Here is a 19,954-nt window from a genome sequence, read left to right as displayed (position 1 = left end):
GAAGCCATTTAAAACTGAGATGAGAAAAAAAAAATTGCCCAGAGAGTTGTGAATTTGTGGAATGCTCTGCCACAGAAGCCAGTGGAGGCCAATTCACTGGATGAATTTAAAAGAGAGTCAGATAGAGATCTTGGGGCTAGCGGAATCAATGGATATGGGGAGAAGGCAGGCACAGGTTACTGATTGTGGATGATCAGCCATGATCACAATGAATGGCGGTGCTGGCTCGAAGGGCCAAATGGCCTCCTCCTGCACCTATTTTCTATGTTTCATTTCCAGGAAGAAATTTCTCCTCATTTCAGTTCTAAATGACTGGCCACATCTTGAGGTTATGCTCCTACATCTATACTCTTTGGCTAATAAAAACACACCTTACACTGGAAGGAACTCCTGGGTCAAAGGACAATTACACATATGCAGTTTGTTGGTTATCAAGATGAATGATGCTACCAGGACTTGAATTTGAAATTGGCCATTGGTCCTGATTTTGAGTTGCTAAAATGATTGCCATGAGAAGATATTGATAACATTTACGTTTTTGAAGGTGGAGAGGAGTTTGCATTCACAAAGACACCCAGGGTGTGTTCACACTTGACCAACCTAATTTGCCTGCAAGTATGCTGCAGCAATAGCAGAAACCAGGTGGAAGTAGGCCAGCCTGTTATCAAAGTGTTTTGAAAAGCTGCAGGGCCATTCCATGAAAAACAGAACAAGGCCTTTAGTCACAGCAAGTCTCCAAATGCTGGTTGATTAGCATCACCATCTACCTCCATCAAGATAATAAAGAGCCTGGATTCCCAATCAGGGTGAGCAAGTACATGTTCAGAAAAAATGTAGGGACAGAGAACTTATCTAGGGTGAAAGTGAAAGTAGGGTGAAAGTGAAAGTACATTCAGTAAATGTTCAGTGCACTAGTCATTCTTGCTGCTGTCTCATTCTAATCCATTTCTCCTTCCCATTTTTCCTTATTATCCTTCTTCTTTACCAAGATTGGTAGTCTACCTTATTCCTCTGTTTGATGGGTTCTTGCTTGGAAAGACAAAACTATGGAAAACATAGCAGATTATGTCTATTTTGAATACTTTATTAACTCCAAAATAATTCACATATCAGACCTGCACTAGGGAACTGACAAGTTTGAATACAGCAGATCTTTTGTGAAAATGGTGCGAACATGAAAGTTAAATAACTTTTTCTCCATTAATACTGCCATGAGGAGAAGGTGGCTCCAACTTAAAATTAAATAGTTCATTGTTTTTGAAGATATAAATCAAAATATCTCCACTATAATATAAACATAGCACAAAAAGTAAGGAAATTTGTGTTTGGTAGATTATTTCTTTGTTGTAACAATGCTTCTTGGCAATAAATCTTATACCGTTGGAAAGCCTGTTTATTTCCCTTTTAAATGGTGCCACATTTGTAAGGAACATGCATTTGTGGGATGAGCAGCAGAGCTGAGTATATGGGTTGCGCCCATGAAAAATTTGCCAAATCTCTGCCAATGCCAAACAGCTTATTCTGCCATTGACTCTTGTTCGGTGTTGTTTGGTGGATTGGATGATTGAAGTCTGAAGAAACAAGACATATTGGCAATTTAACAATTTATTCATTTAATAAACAGGAGCCACAGTAGCGTGTGGAAGAACCATACACAGCCATAACAGCCTGGCACCTCCTCCTCATGCTGGTCACCAGCCTGGTCACACACTGTTGTGGGATGGCATCCCATTCTTGTCAGCACCTGGGGGTACCAGAAGCTCAAAACAAGAGTCAATAGCAACAGCAGGATAAGCTGTTTGGCATTGGCAGAGAAGATTTGGCAAATTTTTCATGGGCGCAACCCATATACTCAGCTCTGCTGCTCATCCCACAAATGCATGTTCCTTACAAATGTGGCACCATTTAAAAGGGAAATAAACAGGCTTTCCAACGGTATAAGATTTATTGCCAAGAAGCATTGTTACAACAAAGAAATAATCTACCAAACACAAATTTCCTTACTTTTTGTGCTATGTTTATGTTTTGCAAACATAGAGACATGAATAATATTATTTTTCAAAAATCATACTGAGAATTTTACAGCTCTTTTATCTCTATCCTACAAATAATATAAAGCTGGCCACTTACTGTATTAAAATATACGTTCCCCTTGTTTATAAACCAATATTCTCTCCAGATGCAACATTATATTTCCCCCACAATAATTATTGCAACCATGAAAAATGTTCTTACATGTTGATCATTTGAGAAATATGAACTGTTATATAGATTGGTCCTCCAATTAAATGCGTTTAAATCCAAACAAGTGAAAAATCATCACTCAGATCATTAATTACAAAAAACAATTTGCAGAGCCTCAGTTTACAATATACTAAATCACATCAATGTAACAATGCAATACTGTTGTAAAATTACTATTTATTTATTTTGTGGTTGATTGCACAGCATTTGAAGACTTATTAGCACTGTAAATTTTACTGTGCGTTGTGTGTACATAAATGAACATGTTGATTTTTTAATATTATTTGTGCAGTTTATCCATTAAACCTATGGCCGTCTCCACTGATTTTATGGAATCTACTGAACAGATTACTGAAAATTCTGAAGCCCAAAAAGACAACAAAAAGGTAAAGGTAAAAGTAGAATTTGTCCTTTTGGGAATCCATTATCTTCAACTATTTGAAATGGTGTGACATTACAGCAGAATCGGGACAGATCAATTCTATTAGCTTTAGTCATCAAGGATCAATTCCAACATCCTTAATGAATGTAGCTCATTAGGATTTTTTTATATACAGGTGAGTTTTGCGAAGAGAAACAGTTCATGTGGTTTTCATGCAAGAAGTGGCACAATTGATAGAGCTGTTGCCTCACAGCACCAGAGACCTGGATCAATACTGACCTCATGTGCTGTCTGTGTAGAGTTTGCACAATCTCCCTGTGACCACGTGGGCTTCCTCCTGGTGCTCCGGTTTCCTCCCACATCCCAAAGATGTGCGAGTTTGTAGGTTAATTGGCCTCTGTAAATTGCCCCCCGTGTGTGGGGAGTGGATAGGAAAGTGGGATAACATAGAACTAGTGTGAAAGGGTGATTGATGGTCAGTGTGAACCAGGTGGGCCAAAGGGCAGGTTTCCATGCTGTATGTCTAAGCTAAACTAAATGGAAGAAACTAATGGTCATTTACAATAATAATTATTTCCCCAAATTCAGATGTTGAGATGTTTAGTTTTAAGTATTAAAAATGACTAACAGTTCATTAACTGACCAATAACCTGAATGAGATGGACATAATGTAGCATTTGTGTAAAGTTATGAGTGCAAATGAGAAATTTGTGAAAAGATCTATTATTCCCCTTCTGATTCACCTTTCTTTGCAAAATTCCCTTTCAGGCAGCAATTACTGATCTTGTGGTCAAGATAAAACGTAAGTAAGCATGTAATGTTTGGATGTTTGTTTGTCAATAGCAAAGATTCTGCATTGTTCTGGAAGATATTTATTAAATTGTTTTTTAATGTAGCATCATATTTTGAGGGTTTTTTTCCTCAAAGAAAATGTCTGCTTTGAGGCAAGAAACCCTTGCCTCTTGGTTAGAATTCTGCCCTCGCAAAATCAAGATAATTAACCAAATGTTAGCAGCATTTCCTCAGCGACAGAAATGGAAGAAACCATTGTCATAGCTCTGAGGACATATGTTTAAGGTGGGGGGGGGGGGGGGTGGCGTGGGGGAGAGATTTAATAGGAACACGAGGGGCAGCTTTTTTACACAAAGAGTGTATGGAATGAGCTGCCGGAGGAGGTTATTGAGACAGTGGCTATCACAACATTTTAAAAACATTTAGACAGCTACATGGATAGGATAGGTTTAAGAGGGATATGGGCCAAACACAGGCAGGTGGGACCTGTGGAGATAGGGCTTGTTGTTCAGCATGGGCAAGTTGTGCCAAAGGGCCTGTTTACAAGCCATATGACTCTATGTTGCAACAAAGCAAGATTGATTGTGTGGATAGAACATTAAATCACTCTCCTGGAACCTACAAACTCAAAACACAGGAGAGCTTGTGGCATAAATAATGATAATATGCTGTATACTTATTTCATTGGAAGATGCTAAAAGTGCATATATACTCTGGCTTTAATGTTTTTAAATGTTTTAAGGTGCTTCATGGGTAATTTAAAGAAAAGAATGCTGAATGAAAAATGTACCTAATAGGAATTTTACTTCAGATTTATTTGTTTTATTTACGATAACAGATGTTCCAATGTGTTTAACGATCAAATAATGGATACAAAAAATGAATTCAGTGTAAAATACGAGGGCTGTGAGAACTTATTGCATGGTGCAACATGTACAGAACCATGCACTTAAATTTTCCTTGAATAAGTTCTATTGAAGAAATATTATGGTGTCTGGAAAGGTATATTAAATTTGCAATGTTTGGCTTTTTTTTGGTTTCCCTTTGTATTATGGGTCTTTATGCTTTTTTAAATGAATTTCTCCCATTAGATTATCTGCTTGTTTTGCCTTATTACTCAAAAGCAAGACACATTATGCACCCACCTTTGTTGGAAGATTTGGAAAGTAATCTTGAATGCGTTGCATAATCCTTCCTGATACAAAACATTTTCCATAATTTTTCAAGGTTATAATCTCCACAGTTTTCTATTAATATAAACCTCTCTAATTTGTTACTTGTCATTCTTAAATTTCTTGTTACCAATCTCCATCGACAATAATTTCTCAGTGGGTTAACTAATCATTATGCTATGAAACAGGGTCGTCCAAAGGGGATCTCTTTGAATCATCTTTCCATTTAAATCATAGCATTGTCAAAGGAGATGTGTGGGGCATGTTTTTTTTACACAGAGGATGGTGGGTGCCTGGAATGTGCTGGTGGTGGAGGCAGATACAAAAGTGGCATTTAAGAGCATTTTAGATAGACACATGGATATTCAGGAAATAGAAGGATAGGGATCATGTGCAGGCAGATGGGATTAGTTTCTCTTGGCATCATGCTTGGCACAGACATTGTGGGCCGAAGGGTCTGCTCCTATGCTGTACTTTTCTATATTCTATATTCTGTAGGTATAAGCTGGAGACCTGATTCATCTTAGATATTCAGACCATTGATACCCTGGTCTGCCCAACCTATTTCACAAGTTCACGTTCACAAATTATAGGAGTAGAATTAGGCCATTCGGCCCAAAGAGTCTACTCCACCATTCAATCATGGCTGATCTCTGCCTCCTAATCCAATTTTCCTACCTTCTCCCCATAACCCTTGACACCCGTTCTAATCAAACATTTGTCACTCTCTGCCTTAAAAATATCCACTGACGGCTTCCACAGTCTTCTGTGGCAATGAGTTCCACAGATTAACTACCCTCTGACTAAAGAAGCTCCTCCTCACCTCCTTTCCTTGGAGACACAAGGAACTGCAGATGCTGGAATCTTGAAAGTACCAGAATAACTCAGCAGGTCAGGCAGTGTCTCTGGGGGACATGCATGGCCATGGGTAGGCAACGTAGAGGGAAGAAAACCGGGGGCGGGACAAAGCCACCCCACCCTTTTGCAGCTTCCTCCTCCTACCACAATCAGTCTGAAGAAGGATTTCAACCCAAAATGTCATCTAATCATGTCCTCCTGAGATGTTATCTGACCCGCTGTTACTCCAGCAATTTGTGTTGTACTTATTTCCTTATTGTCTGTCAGAAGAACATTTCTACCAGTGTTTTGTTCAGCCAGCTTCTTGCATCTTTGAACAAGCATAAATTGCATGTGTTTAATAGTTTCAAAATTTAACTAATTATTTTGCATAACCATAAAATAGTAAAATAATTAAAATAATGCGTATGCTTATTATGATTAGAAACTTGCAGATCTTGAAAACAAGTTCACCTTCTGAAATATGCTCTTATATATTTATAGCAACCTTGATTGAAGAAGATATCAACAGTTTGAATTCATTGACATCTGAAGAAATAACTGGACAGGAATTGATAGAGAAGGAAAATAACAAATCTACTCCATCTTTCTGGATGAGATGCATGATACAGTAATTCTTCAATGTGATTCAAATACTGCAAAATTATAACCAATGTAGTTTAAATTATTCAGCAAAACACTGCCTTATTGGCATGACAGGTTATTTATTCAGATGCCTAGCAATTCACTTCATCAGTTTAAATTGATATCTGTTTGAAGAATCGTCCATATTTTTAATCATCCGTATGGTAATCAACATTTGGAAATCAATATCAACTTAAAATAATGATTACTTCCTAGCACAATGCTTTAATGCTAGATACACATGTCACATTAACAAAATGTTTAAAATAAATCCTGAAATGTTCAATTTTTTTTTAGATTTTGCCTTATTTTGGGATTGGGAGGAGTTGGCTGCGCCTAACGGCTGCGGCTCTCTGGCAGTCTGTTTGTCTTTTTTTCTTTTTTTTGTTTGTGTCGGTGTTGGGATGGTTTTTGTTTCTGTTTTTGGCTGTGTATGTGTGGTGGGGGGGTGGGGTGTGGGTGTGGGGTGTGGGGGTGGGGTGGGGCGGGGGAAATCTTTCTTTTATTGGGTCTCTTCCCCGGGGCGCAGCTCGCCCGCGGGGCCTTCCATCGCCGGCGCGGCTCGGCTGCGGGACTTAACATCGCCAGCGCGGCTCGGCCGCGGGACGTTTCAGTGCCCGGTGCGGCTCGGCCACTGGACTTAACATCGCCAGCGCGGCTCGGCCGCGGGACGTTTCAGTGCCCGGCGCGGCTTGGCCGCTGGACTTAACATCGCCAGCGCGACTCGGCCGCGGGACGTTTCAGTGCCCGGTGCGGCTCGGCCGCGGGACATTTCAGTGCCCGGTGCGGCTCGGCCGCGGGACGTTTCGGTGCCCGGTGCAGCTCGGCCGCTGGACTTAACATCGCCCGTTGCGGCCGCGGGACGTTTCGGTGCCCAGGGCGGCTCGGCCGCGGGGCCTTCCATCCCCTTGCGGGGGCTGTGCGTGTCGTTTGCCTCGGTAGGGGTCGAGCTGCCTGTCCGTGGGTGCGGGGGGGGAAGAGAGGGGAAGTTTTGTTGCCTCCATCACAGTGAGGGGGTGTTTGGAGTCACTGTGATGGATGTTTGTGTTGGGGTCGGGTGTCCTGTGTTCTTTTCTTTTTTGCTGTGTTTTGTGTGACTGCTGTAATTTCGTTCGGTGTAAAAAGCCGAGTGACAATAAAGTGTTGTTATGTTATGTTATTTCTCTGTTTTCTGCCAATACAACCCATTGAAAATTAGAAGACAAATTAATTTGAAGTCAGATGTCGGGGAAGGTGTTGCTAATCTGATTCTATGTTAGAGTATCAAAAGTAACTGTTTGGGGGAAATAGGTTTTGCTTTTTACAGAAACTAAACATTATCTAGTAATCTAGCTAAACATGACTGGACCTCTTCAAAATGGAACATGTAGTTTTAGATGGGTGGTAACACAGGGAGCAGATTATGCAGCACTCTACATCACAAACTTTATTTGAATATTCATTTCTGTATCTCAACCATGAATTCCCATTCTGCAATAAAACAAATCATTTGCACTAACTACTAATTTTAATTCCATGGACTATGTTTATTAAACGTGGAACAGTTGACTTGCAGGTAACTCTGTGGTGATGAAAGTGGAGCATATCTCTCAACTGCAGATTAACTGCTGGCGAGCCAACACCACAGCAACCCAAAGCAGAATAAAACATTGAATTACATGGCAGAATACACGATGCAAGCCCAGCTTGTCTGTCAAAATGCCTCATTGCCAGAACTCACCAACAAGCACCAAGACCTGACTTAGCTGGCGGTGAGAGGGGTCCTCCCAGTCAGAACCTTCCTGTACCGTCGGAATCTTACTACTAGTGCATGCTGCCCTCGAACGGCTGCTACGGAGATGAGACGGTTGCCCACCTCTTCACAGAGTGTGGATTTGCAAAGAGAGTCTGGTGAATGATGCAAGGGTCCTTGTCCCAGTTTATTGTGAACAACTCCGTAACAGAGGACTCTCTGTTTTACGGATTGTTCCCAGGGATACATTTGGAGGCGGGCATCAAGTCCTTTTGGAAGATAATTAACTTGGTGAAAGATGCTCTTTAGTCCGCCCGAAACTTGTTGATCTCACAGCAGAGCGAGATTTCCGTCTGGGAATGTTGCCGACTGGCCCATTCCAGACTGTTAGTTGGAAGAAGGATCATTGACAACTTGAGGTACTTTGTTTTCATCCAAAATGTGGTGAAATCTGTTGTCTAGAGGATGAAGGAAACAGAAACATTTATCCGATTTAAGTACTTGAACCTACAAAACTTTGGACCAAGATCTGGGACATGGGGTCTTTCCCTGTTGTTATTTTGGCTGTCATTCATTTCTATGGTTTGTAGGAATGTTGTACCAGAGAACCTGGGACCCAATCAGTATCATTGCTGGTCATTCCTTCACTTGCAAGACCTTGTTACTGTCTACAGATTTCAGGTAATTGATTTGGCTTTTGCAACATTAAAGAAAATGGATTGCTCAAAAGCAATCTACTACCAATCTGGTTTAAATCTGTGATAGACACAAAATGCTGGAGTAACTCAGCAGGTCAGGCAGCATCTCTGGAGAAAAGGAATAGGTGATGTTTCGGGTCGAGACCCTTCTTCAGACCCAGTCTATCTATTTTGTGTCTATCTTTGGTATAAGCCGACATCTGCAGTTCCTTCTTATATGGTTTAAATCTGTGGTTGTGATACCTCGAGCAAAGACGAGATTACCATTTCAAGCTTCAGTGCATGGGAAGGTTAAGGCGTTTAAGATAATTCAACCAAAATATTTGCATAAAGCAATTGCCAGATGCTGATTGTGACTGATTGTTACTGATATCGATTGTGATGAATACTAACAAAACTTATAAGACAGATACTGCAGATGAAGGAACACAAAATTATCTTATGTTTTCATTCTTTGAAATGAAAACGGAATTTTCTTAAAAACTGAAAATGAAGAATCTTAACACCTAATTATGGATTTTATGGTCTTATGTTAAGTACACCGAAGAAAGAGAGAAGCCTTCAGCATATTTTATGTTCTGTTTTGCTGCTTGGTAGTGAACCAATGATAGTGATTTGCACTGATGTTACATCAATGCCCCCCAAGGGGAAAAACTGTTTAAGGAAAAGGTACATAATTTAAAATCGAAGATAATGCTTTATTAAAACTTGATATTACTATGCCTGGAATTCGGTGGAAATTAGAAATCAACCAATAAAATTTTGAAGCACCACATGTCCACTCAGCCAGTTATTTTTTATTAAGAAGTTAAGAAGTAACATTTTTAAAGCAGAGATTGATAGGTTCTTTACCTCAAAGATTACGGGGAGAAGACGGGAGAATGGGGTTGATTGAGAAAAATAGATCAGCCATGATCGAATGGTGGAGCAGACCCAAGGGGCCAAATAGCCTAATTCTGCTCCGATGTCTGATGATATAAATATATGAAGTTACTGTAATATAAGGGGAGGAACCCACAATCTGAGTTATAACTGAAAGTTCAAACCATTGAAAATAAAGTTCGACAAAACTAATAACAATTGAAGCTATGGAAACATGAATAGAAGCTACTGTCCGATGAGCCTTACATCAATGGTAGGGAAGTTGTTGGAAGGCCCATTTCTTGCTGTATGATTCTATGGTTTTTTATCTCTTTACACAACCTTGCTGTGTAAAGAGATTTTTTAAAAAACCATAGAATCATACAGCAATCATACAGCGTGAAGCAAGGTTGTGTTCTTGCCCCTACACTCTTCAGCATGGTCTTCTCTGCCATGCTGACCGATGCCTCCCGTGACTGCCAGGATGGAATACACATCAGGTACAGGACTGACAGCAGGCTGTTCAACCTCAGGTGCCTGCAAGCTGTTACAAAGGTGAAGGAGACCATCATGAGAGATTTCTTATTTGCTGATGACTGCGCCCTCAACGCCAGCACAGAGCAGAAGATGCAGCATGAAATAGACTGCTTCTCACAGGCCTGTGACAACTTTGGTCTCTCCATTAGCACCAAAAAGACTGAAGTTATGTACCAGCCCGCGCCTGGAAAGCCCTACCAGGAACCACACATCACGGTGAAGGGGCAGAACCTACAGGCAGTCAACAGCTTTACCTATCTGGGTAGTACACTCTCGCGAGTGGTGAACATTGACGCTGAAGTCAACGACAGGATTGCCAAGGTCAGCGCTGCCTTTGGGCGACTCCGTGGGAATGTTTGGGAGCGGAGAGGACTCGGCCTTACCACCAAGCTGAAGGTCTACCGTGCAGTGGTACTCACCACTCTTCTCTATGCCAGTGAGACTTGGACTGTCTACAGCAGACATGCCAAACAGCTCAACCACTTTCACTTGAGCTGCCTACGTAGACTCCTTCACATCAGGTGGCAGGACGAAATTCCCGACACAGAGGTCTTGGAATGGGCCGGAAAGCCCAGCGTCCACACCCTCCTATGGAAAGCCCAAGCCAGATGGGCAGGCCATGTCGTCAGAATGCCCGAGAGTCGACTGCCAAAACAGCTTCTGTATGGAGAACTGTGTCAGGGCAAGCGCTCAGTAGGAGGACAGAAGAAACGGTTTAAGGACTGCCTCAAAGTGTCCCTCAAAGACTTGGACATCAACCTCAGCACTTGGGAGTCTCTTGCTCTGGACTGTTCAACCTGGCGTAGCAAGCTCACCACAGGAGCCCGTGCAGCAGAGAACAGACGCACTGCAGAGGCCCAGAGGAAACGCACCGCGCGCAAGGTCCGGGCTACCTCCACTTCCACTGCAGCAGCCATCCACTTGTGTCCTACGTGTGGGCGTGCCTTCCGGGCCCGGATTGGCCTCACCAGTCACTTCCGGACCCACAGTCACCAATCCTCCAACTGAAAGTGAAGTCATGGTCATCTTCGAACCCGAAGGATGAACAACAACAACAACAACAACAACAACATCTCTTTACACAAATATGTCCCCACATTCCTTCCTATTTTAATAGATTCTGATCTCATCCTGGATTTTTTGTGTTTACTTTCCCCCCACCGCTATTGAACCTAGATTTCCACGGTGCCTATTCGTTATTAAACTGTCGCAAAGCTTTTTGCACTTTTATTATTTTTTGGGTTGGAATGACGAGTTAGTAATGGAATGTGTACGTAAACACAGGAGCCATTTTGAACTGACGTCACCAATGAATTGATTTGGCATTCTGTTGATGGTGATTCAGTGAGGAGTGCAAGTTGACACACTGGAGCCCCTGGGGTTTAATCATGTCAAAAAAGACTGGTTTAATGTTTCAATTTAAGGGTGTTTAATAATGCAGTACTCCTTCATTACCACATGAGAATGTTAACTCAGTTTATACTTACGTATCCTGCTACTAGACATAGACCCACAATTCAGAAATCAGAAGCAGCAGTAGAGTTGCTGCCTTACAGCGCCAGAGACCCAGATTCGATCCTGAGTATGGGTGCTGTCTGTAAGGAGTTTGTACGTTCTCCCTGTGACCGTATGGGGTTTCCCCGAGCTCCAGTTTCCTCCCACACTCCAAAGACCTGCAGGTTTGTAGGTTAATTGGCTTCTGTAAATTGTCCCTAGTGTATGGGGTGATTGCTGGTTGGCGCAAACTCGGACGGAACAGCCTGTTTCCAAGCTGACGGTAGACACAAAATGCTGGAGTAACTCAGCGGGTCAGGCAGCTTCAGACTGAAGGGTCTCGACCCGAAACGTCACCCATTCCTCTCTCCAGAGATGCTGCCTGACCCATTGAGTTACACCAGCATTTTGTGTCTACCTTCGACTTAAACCAGCATCTGCAGTTTTTTTTCCTACTGTTTCCAAGCTGTGTCTATACTATTTTAGACAAGCCTGTCTGATTCCTTTGTCCCGCCCCCCCTGACATCAGTCTGAAGAAGGGTCTCGACCCGAAACGTCACCCATTCCTTCTCTGCTGAGATGCTTCCTGACCTGCTGAGTTACTACAGCATTTTGTGAAATAAATACCTGCGATTTGTACCAGCATCTGCAGTTATTTTCTTACACTGTCTGATTCACAATCCTTTTGGTAGAACTGCCAGCCAAACAATGTTTTTGAAGAAAAAAAATGACAGCACTGAGGAAACCTCTATTATACTTGGCCAAGCAACCAAGCAACAGGCATCTCACACAATCAGATTCAAGGCTCAAGAAATGACTGCACAAGACTCCCTGCATTCTGACAATGGGAGTCAGAAATCAGAAGGCGAGACCTGAACAAAGCTAAGTTCCACATTGTTGTAGGGGAAAGAATTGTGAGGGCTGGTAACTAATGAATAGGGATGTGGATTCAGGGCCGGATTAACATAGTAGCAAAAGTAGCATTTGCTACTGGTCCCACACTTTCGAGGGCCCCGCACTAAATGCTTGCAAGCTAAATGCTTGAAATCGGCATCCCACTGAGGGACGCTGTGTTGCGAACGCTGCTCCCCAACAGCCGTGGTTTGAATGTGTTGGCGGGGCTGCGCGGACCAATGGGCAGCTGGCGCGTCCCCGGGCCGCTTTCACCACCTCATCCCCCCCCCCTCCCCCCCCCCCCTCCCCCCCCCCCTCCCAACACTCCTACTTCTCCGGCCCTCCTTCTCCCTACTCCGGCGCTCTCTCCCCATTCCTCTGGCATTTGCTCCCCCGAATCCTCTGCTGCTCACTCTTCCTCATATCTCCCACCTGTTCTTTCCCTACCCCTCTGCCCCTCCCTCTCCTTGCTTGGGCCTTCTCTCTCTCTTAACTCCTGTGGTCTTCTCTCTCTCCCCACTCCTCCGGCTTTCTCCTTGTCCCCACTCCACTGGACGTCTCGCTCCCCAATCCGCCTTCCCTCTCGCCTCCCAGACTTTCATCCCTCCAAATAGCTACTGTTCCAGTCCTCTCTTCTGCCAATCTCTCCCCCCTTTATTCCCAGTCTTCTGTCCCATTCTCCCTCCTCTTCTCCATCCTACTCTCCCCCCTGCGCATTTCCATTACGCTCTCCCCGTTTCCTCTGAACCTCTTTCCCCCACACCTCTCTCCATGCCCCTCCCCCCCCCCCCCCCCCCCCTCCTCCGGCCTTTACTTTCCATTTCTATAGGCACTTTCCCTCACACTTTCGGCCTTTTCTGAGCCCCTACTCGATCGTACCTCTCTCTCTCTCTTTACTCTTCTGGCCCATGTTTCCTGCGACTCCCTCTCACCCATCCCAAAAGCTTGGGCCCTCTTTCTCACCAATCCCCCGGCCTTCTCTCCTCACTTCCTGGGCCCTGTGTCCTCCTCCACTCTTCTACCACCTCCTCTACCCACACCTTGCATGCCTCTCAGCATCCACTGCTCCAGCCCTCCCTACCCCTACTCCGTCCCTCTCACCCTTATACCTCCAGTCTCGCCTCTATCCACTCCTCCGGCCCTACCTTTTCCACATTCCTCTGGCCCTCCCTGTCTCTACTTCTCTAGCACCCTCGGCTCCCACTCCTCCGGCCCTCTTATCGCAATCCTCCGTCATTCTCCCCACGGTGGCACAGAGGTAGAGTTGCTGCCTTACAGCGCTTGCAACACTGGAGACCCGGGTTCGATCCCAACCATGGGTGCTGTCTGTACGAAGTTTGTACATTCTCCCCGTGACTGCGTGGGTTTTCTCCGAGATCTTCGTTTTTTTCCCACACTCCAAAGACGTACAGGTTTGTAGGTTAATTGGCTTTGTGTATGTGTAAAATTGTCCTTTGTGTGTGCAGGGATCGCTGGTCAGTACGGACAGTGGGCCGAAGGGCAGTGGGCCGAAGAGTCTCATATTAGGCCTGTGGGCCCTGACACTGTAGACCCAGACAGTGTAGGCTAACGGAGTTTGTTAATGTTAACGGAGTTCGGGGAGCGGGGCCGAGTGTGTTCAAGGTGCGGGGCCGAGTGTGTTCGGGGAGTGGGGCCGAGTGTGTTCGGGGAGCGGGGCTGAGTGTGTCCGGGGAGCGGTGCCGAGTGTGTTCGGGGAGCGGGGCCGAGTGTGTTCGGGGAGCGGGGCAGAGTGTGTTCGGGGAGCGGGGCCGAGTGTGTTCGGGGAGCGGGGCCGAGTGTGTTTGGGGAGCGGGGCCGAGTGTGTTCAGGGAGCGGGGCCGAGTGTGTTCGGGGAGCGGGGCAGAGTGTGTTCGGGGAGCGGGGCCGAGTGTGTTCGGGGAGCGGGGCCGAGTGTGTTCGGGGAGCGGGGCCGAGTGTGTTCGGGGAGCGGGGCCGAGTGTGTTCGGGGAGCGGGGCTGAGTGTGTCCGGGGAGCGGTGCCGAGCGTGTTCGGGGAGCGGGGCCGAGCGTGTTGGGGGAGCGGGGCCGAGTGTGTTCGGGGAGCAGGGCCGAGTGTGTTCGGGGAGCGGGGCCGAGTGTGTTCGGGGAGTGGGGCCGAGTGTGTTCGGGGAGCGGGGCTGAGTGTGTTCGGGGAGCGGAGGTTGCAACCCGCCTCCCGGCCCGGGCGGCCATCATTGGTGGAGCGGGAGCATGTGGCCGCTGGCTGGGTGAGGTCACATGGGGCGCGGACGGTGATGTCACCTTGTCCCGTATTTAAGGCCCCTTTATAACATATGCTACGGGCCCAGCACTAGCTTAATCCGGCCCTGTGTGGATTGTGCTCATATTGTGAGAGGGAACCGCAGACAAGTAGAGACATGGAATGCAGCAGTGACTATACCCAAGTTTCAGGAACTTCATTAATAATGTTATAGAGACAGAAAATTGTTGTTACAGAAAATTTATCTACTGTCAAAATGAGACTTGTGGATAATTAGTTTATTCTGTAATTAAGACCTCGTTTTACTGTTAATCAAGTTTCTGTGTAATCTTGTCAACTTAGAATATGGAAGCCGTAACAAAGTCGCACTTGGCAGGTCAGCTTTTGCTGGTCTCCTGATGCGCACCAGTTTTAATAAATCGCCTGTTACTTCGAACACCAACTCCGTGTGACCTTTCTATTTACTCCTACACACATGAACGCATGAATGGTGGCAGATAATGGCATCCAACAGGTGCCAACAGGTTATCTTTACCCTCAATCATGGAAGAGTGCAAGTTAGTCACCACGTTGCAAAGACAAGATTGAATCGTCATTCTGATAACCAGGCACATCGAATCTGTGCCAAGTCTAACCTGCCTCAGGATCCGAGACAGCAAACATATCTTGGAAATCTCAGCAAGCTTCTGCTGCATCTGACTGGCGATTCCAGCAGTGGAGCATAGTCATGGAATCAGCAGCAGAGGACAGCCCTGAACTTGCATGCAACTGCCAGAATCCTTCAGTGAGGGGCAATGAGTATAAGAGTCAGGAAGTCATGAAGCAGCTCTGTAGGACTTTGGTTTGGCCACATTTGGAGTATTGCGTGCAGTTCAGGTCGCCCCATTGTAAGAAGGACGTGGAGGCTTTGGAGAGCGTGAAAATGAGGTTTACCAGAATGATGCCTGGATTAGAGGGTTTCAGCTGTATTTAAATTTCCAAAAGGCAGTCGACAAGATTCCACATATTGACTGGTAAATAAATGAGCTCAAGGTATTGGAGGAAGTGTATTAGCATTGATTGAAAACTGGCTATCATTTAGAAAACATATGTAACCAGTGGAGTACCCCAGGCCCTCATTTGATTACTGAGGCCTCTTCCTTTAAAACTCTTGGGTGTAGGCCAATGGGTCACAATGATTTGTCCCCCTTTAGCCCCATTAGTTTCCCTGATACTTTATCATTTGAGACCAGGATTTTTACATGCTCCTCCCTATTATTTGAAATAAGCACATCTCTTATTTTAGGAATATTTATAGTATTCTCCATGGTGAAAACTAAAAAAAAAAGTTTATTTAACATGTCTGTAATTTATTTATTTCCCATTTTTAATTCACAAGCCTCTAGAGATCCCACACCTACCTTGTATCCATCTAAACGTTTCCTGCTTAGTCTTAATATTTCAAGCAAGTTTTCTCTCAATATCAATTTTCTCCCTTCTGCTTAGTCTTTCACTGCTCCATCCTGAAAATCCCATTCCGCTGGTCTTATCCATTTTATATTCCTAACTTATTCATTTAACATTTCCTTGACCTTCCCCCTTCTTAACCACAGGTTGTGCCTCTCTCATGGAATCCCTCTCTCTACAGGGATAAATTCCTGCTGATTGTGATAGGACAGCTGTTCAAATATCTGTCTTTGTTCATCTTCTGAACTTGTTCTTAATTTACTTTCCCAGTCCACCTTAGGCAACTCCACCATCATACCATTATCATTGCCCATATTTAAATTAAAGAATGTAGGAAGGAATTGCGGATGCTGGTTTACACCGAAAATAGACACAAAAGGCTGGAGTAACTCAGCGAATCAGGCAGCTGCCCCCCCCCCCCCCCCCCCCCCCACCAGAGTCTGGAGAAGGGTCCTGACCCAAAACATAGCCTATCCATGTTCTCCAGAAATGCAGCCTGATCCCCTGAGTTACTCCAGCACTTTGTGTCCTAAATTGAGAATTAGGGAGCTAACAGTGAGGGAGAGACTGGTGTTAGACACAAATGCTGGAGTAACTTAGCGGGTCAGGCAGCCTCTCTGGAGAAAAGGAATAGGTGACATTTCAGGTCGAGACCCTTCTTCAGACCCCTTAAATTGAAGACAGTGGTTTTAATCCTCAAACTGCATCATATTGTGGTATCTACCTCATTGGGAATCTTTAACCACAACATTTCTTATTAATCCTTACCCAATACTTTTATCCAAATCTAAAATAACCTGTTCCTGGTCAGGTTCCATTACATACTGTTCCAAGAAGCAACCCCTAAAACATTCCACAAATTATTCCTCTGGAATACCTTTACCAGTTTGCTTTATCCAATCAATATGTAAAGTAAATCATCTCATGAAATTTTCAAACATGTCCAAGAGACAGCAGATCCTGGAATCTGGAACAGAAATTAAACTGTGGAGGGAAATGGACAGTTAAAGTGTCAGGTCCAGATGTTAAGGTTTTCGACCTTAAACGTCAACATTCCATTTCCCCGCACAAATTCAGTTCCTCCAGCAGTTTGTTTTATGTCCTAAAATATTTCCCCATTCATGTTCTGTCCTATTGAGAGGTCACTTTTTGGGGGCACCTATAGATTACTATCACCCTTGTATTTTTTTCCCTTGCAGTTCATGATTTCAACTCAAACCTCTACATTGCTACCCATTGCCTCTATATCAAGACTCAACACTACTCTGATACCTTACCCGCTTCCTTTCCCTTTTGTTCTTCTGGATAATTATATAACCTGGAATTTTGGGCACCTCGTAACTATGTCTCCATAACAGTTATTAGATAATACTCTGAATCGTTAACTTATGTATCTTATTGCAAACGCTACATGTTCAAATAAAGACTATTAAGCTTTATTTTTTTAATAGTTTTTCAAAAGACTTGACTTAACAGAGCCTAATAACTATTAATAACCAGAGTAGTTAGTGTTAGACATTGTATTTGTTAGATTAATAGATACCACGAGCTCTGTCAGAACTGTCTTTACTTTGGTTTATAAAGAACTCCATCTTTGTTCTTTTATTTTAATTGTCTTGCATCCTGCCCCAATCTGATTCACTATAACCGGAGAGTTTTCTACTTTTCAGCTGGTCATAAGTTCTAGGAGCCGAATTAGGCCTTTTCAGCCCATCATGACTCCTCCGCCGTTCAATCATGGCTGATCTATCTTTCCTTCTCAACCCCATTCTCCTGCCTTCACCCTATAACCCCTGACATCCATACTAATCAATAATCTGTCGATCTCCGCCTTCAGCTGTCACCTTCAAAATTGTCTATTTGGACCTTCCCTTCGAGATTGATGCCAAGGCTTTGAGAACTTTCAATCTCTCCTCTCACACTAGTTATGCTGTACTGGCCTGACATTAATGAGGTCATGCCTGTCTTCACATCCTTCAGAAGATCTCAGGATCCTTGTACTGTTACTGCCTCGCCACTGCAAATCAGTTTACTCTCAAAGCAGCCCGCTAAATCTGTGCTTGATTCAAACCATTCAGCAGTTCTGTAAATAGCAGGAGACCAGAAGTCTCTGAGCTCTCTCCCAGAACTAGTCTCAAACTCTCTGCCCATATCAGTTTTGCCAGACCCAGCCAAAAAACAAAATCAAGAAAACTGCAGGTGATGGAAACCTGAAATAGAAATGGAAAGAAAAAAGGAGTTAGTGTTTCATATCAAGCACTCTTTATCAGATGATGTGACCTCACTGCAACACCCATTGCTCAATCTACTGCTTCTCACCTTAGTCTAGTTTAGTTTATTATTGTCACATATACAGAGATACGGTGAAAAGTTTTTTGTTGCGTGCTATCCAGTCAATGATAAGATTATAAATGTTTACAATCAAGCCACCCAGAGTATTCAGTTACAGGATGGAATAACATTTTGTGCAAGATAAAGTCCTATTAAATATAGTCTGAGGCCTCCAATGAAGTAGATGGTAGGGCTGGACCACTCTCTAGTTGTTGATAAAATGGTTCACTTGCCTGATAACAGCTGGGAAGAAACTATCCCTGAATCTGGAGGGTATGCATTTTCACACTTCTGTACCTCTTGCCTGATGGGAAAGGGGAGAAGAGGGAGGGACCAGGGTGAGACTCATCCTTAATTATGCTGATAGCCTTGGTGAGGCAGTGTGAGGTGTAGATGGATTCAATGTAAGGGAGGGTGGTTTGTGAGATGGTCTGGACATTTTGTTAAATGTCTCTAAAGTGATCCTCTTTTGTTCAAACTGATTACATTCTCCTCTCAATTGCCTGTGAATAGAGTCATAGAGTCACACAGTGTGAAAACAGGCCCTTTGGCCCAACTTGCCCAGACCGACCAACATGTCCCATCTCACTAGTCCCACTAGTTCCTGCTTTTGGCCCATATCCCTCCAAACCTGTCCTACCCATGTACCTGTCTAATTGATTCTTAAACATTGCAATAATCCCTGCCTCAACTACCTCCTCTGGCAGCTCGTCCCATATACTTTGTGTGAATAGTCCAATATGTTCTGAAATTGTGACATCATTGATGCAGTGCGGTTCTTTGACAGGCCATTCAAAATGGATTCACTGGCCTTGGATTTGGATATCTTTTCCTCAGGGACATCTGAATCTGATCCAATTGTCTAACCAACTTGATACTTTGTTCTACATGCTTGCTTCTCAGCCTCATTGCTGTTCTTTCAAATATTTCTGTAAACGATATCTTTTTTCTGCTATCGTGACATAAAACCATTTCACATTGACCAGCAGCAACCTATCTCTACACCCTGTCTTTACTGTCTGACGCCCGGGTTAGCAGTGTGAATCCATGACTCGAGAAAGACCTTTCCTTTGCTCTTTACGGCTCCCGATAAACTATCTGTTAATATCACCCACTCTCACTGGAAACACTTCAAGGGATTTCAATCTCCCTATCAGTGCTATGCTGCTCCATCACACTCAATGAATGAAAGCAATTGATTGATTGATTATTAAAAGATACAGCATGGAAACAAGGCCTTTGACCCACCGAGTCAACATCCACCATCGACCACCCATTCACACAAGTTCTACATGAACCCACTTTTGTATCCACTCCCAACACACTAGGGACCAATTGGAGAGGCCAACGAGTCTAAAAACTAGCACATCTCTGGGATGTGGAAGGAAACTGGACCACCCAGAGGAAATCCATGCAGTCATAGGAAGAATGTGCAAACTACACACAGACAGCACCCGATTCGAACTCAGGCACAGCGAGGCAGCAGCTCTACCAGCTGCTTCACTTCGCCGCCCTGTGGCAGAGAAGTTTACTCTTTTTCTTTCGGTAGACAACATGTATGCTGTGGCTAGTTATCTACTCCCAGTAATGTCCTGCAAATAACTGCTAGGTTTTCTCTTTCAGCTTAAACAACACATTCCCTGTCAGAGAATCTGCTGACAAATTGCTG

General features: G+C 44.0%; 1 protein-coding gene across 1 annotated transcript in view; it reads left to right on the top strand.

Annotated features, from left to right (window-relative positions):
* Positions 1-6,228, top strand: part of LOC144595629 (uncharacterized) — a 32,681-nt gene extending 26,453 nt beyond the window's left edge. Inside the window, exons 5-7 of the mRNA XM_078403210.1 lie at positions 2,537-2,636; positions 3,395-3,428; positions 5,932-6,228. Of these exons, the coding sequence (XP_078259336.1) occupies positions 2,537-2,636; positions 3,395-3,428; positions 5,932-6,062 (265 nt within the window). The 3' untranslated portion in view covers positions 6,063-6,228. The remainder of the gene's footprint in view (positions 1-2,536; positions 2,637-3,394; positions 3,429-5,931) is intronic.
* Positions 6,229-19,954: the final 13,726 nt, after the last annotated feature.

Source organism: Rhinoraja longicauda, chromosome 7 (assembly GCF_053455715.1).
Source record: "Rhinoraja longicauda isolate Sanriku21f chromosome 7, sRhiLon1.1, whole genome shotgun sequence".
NCBI lineage: Eukaryota > Metazoa > Chordata > Chondrichthyes > Rajiformes > Arhynchobatidae > Rhinoraja > Rhinoraja longicauda.
This window is presented reverse-complemented; position numbering and strand designations above follow the sequence as displayed.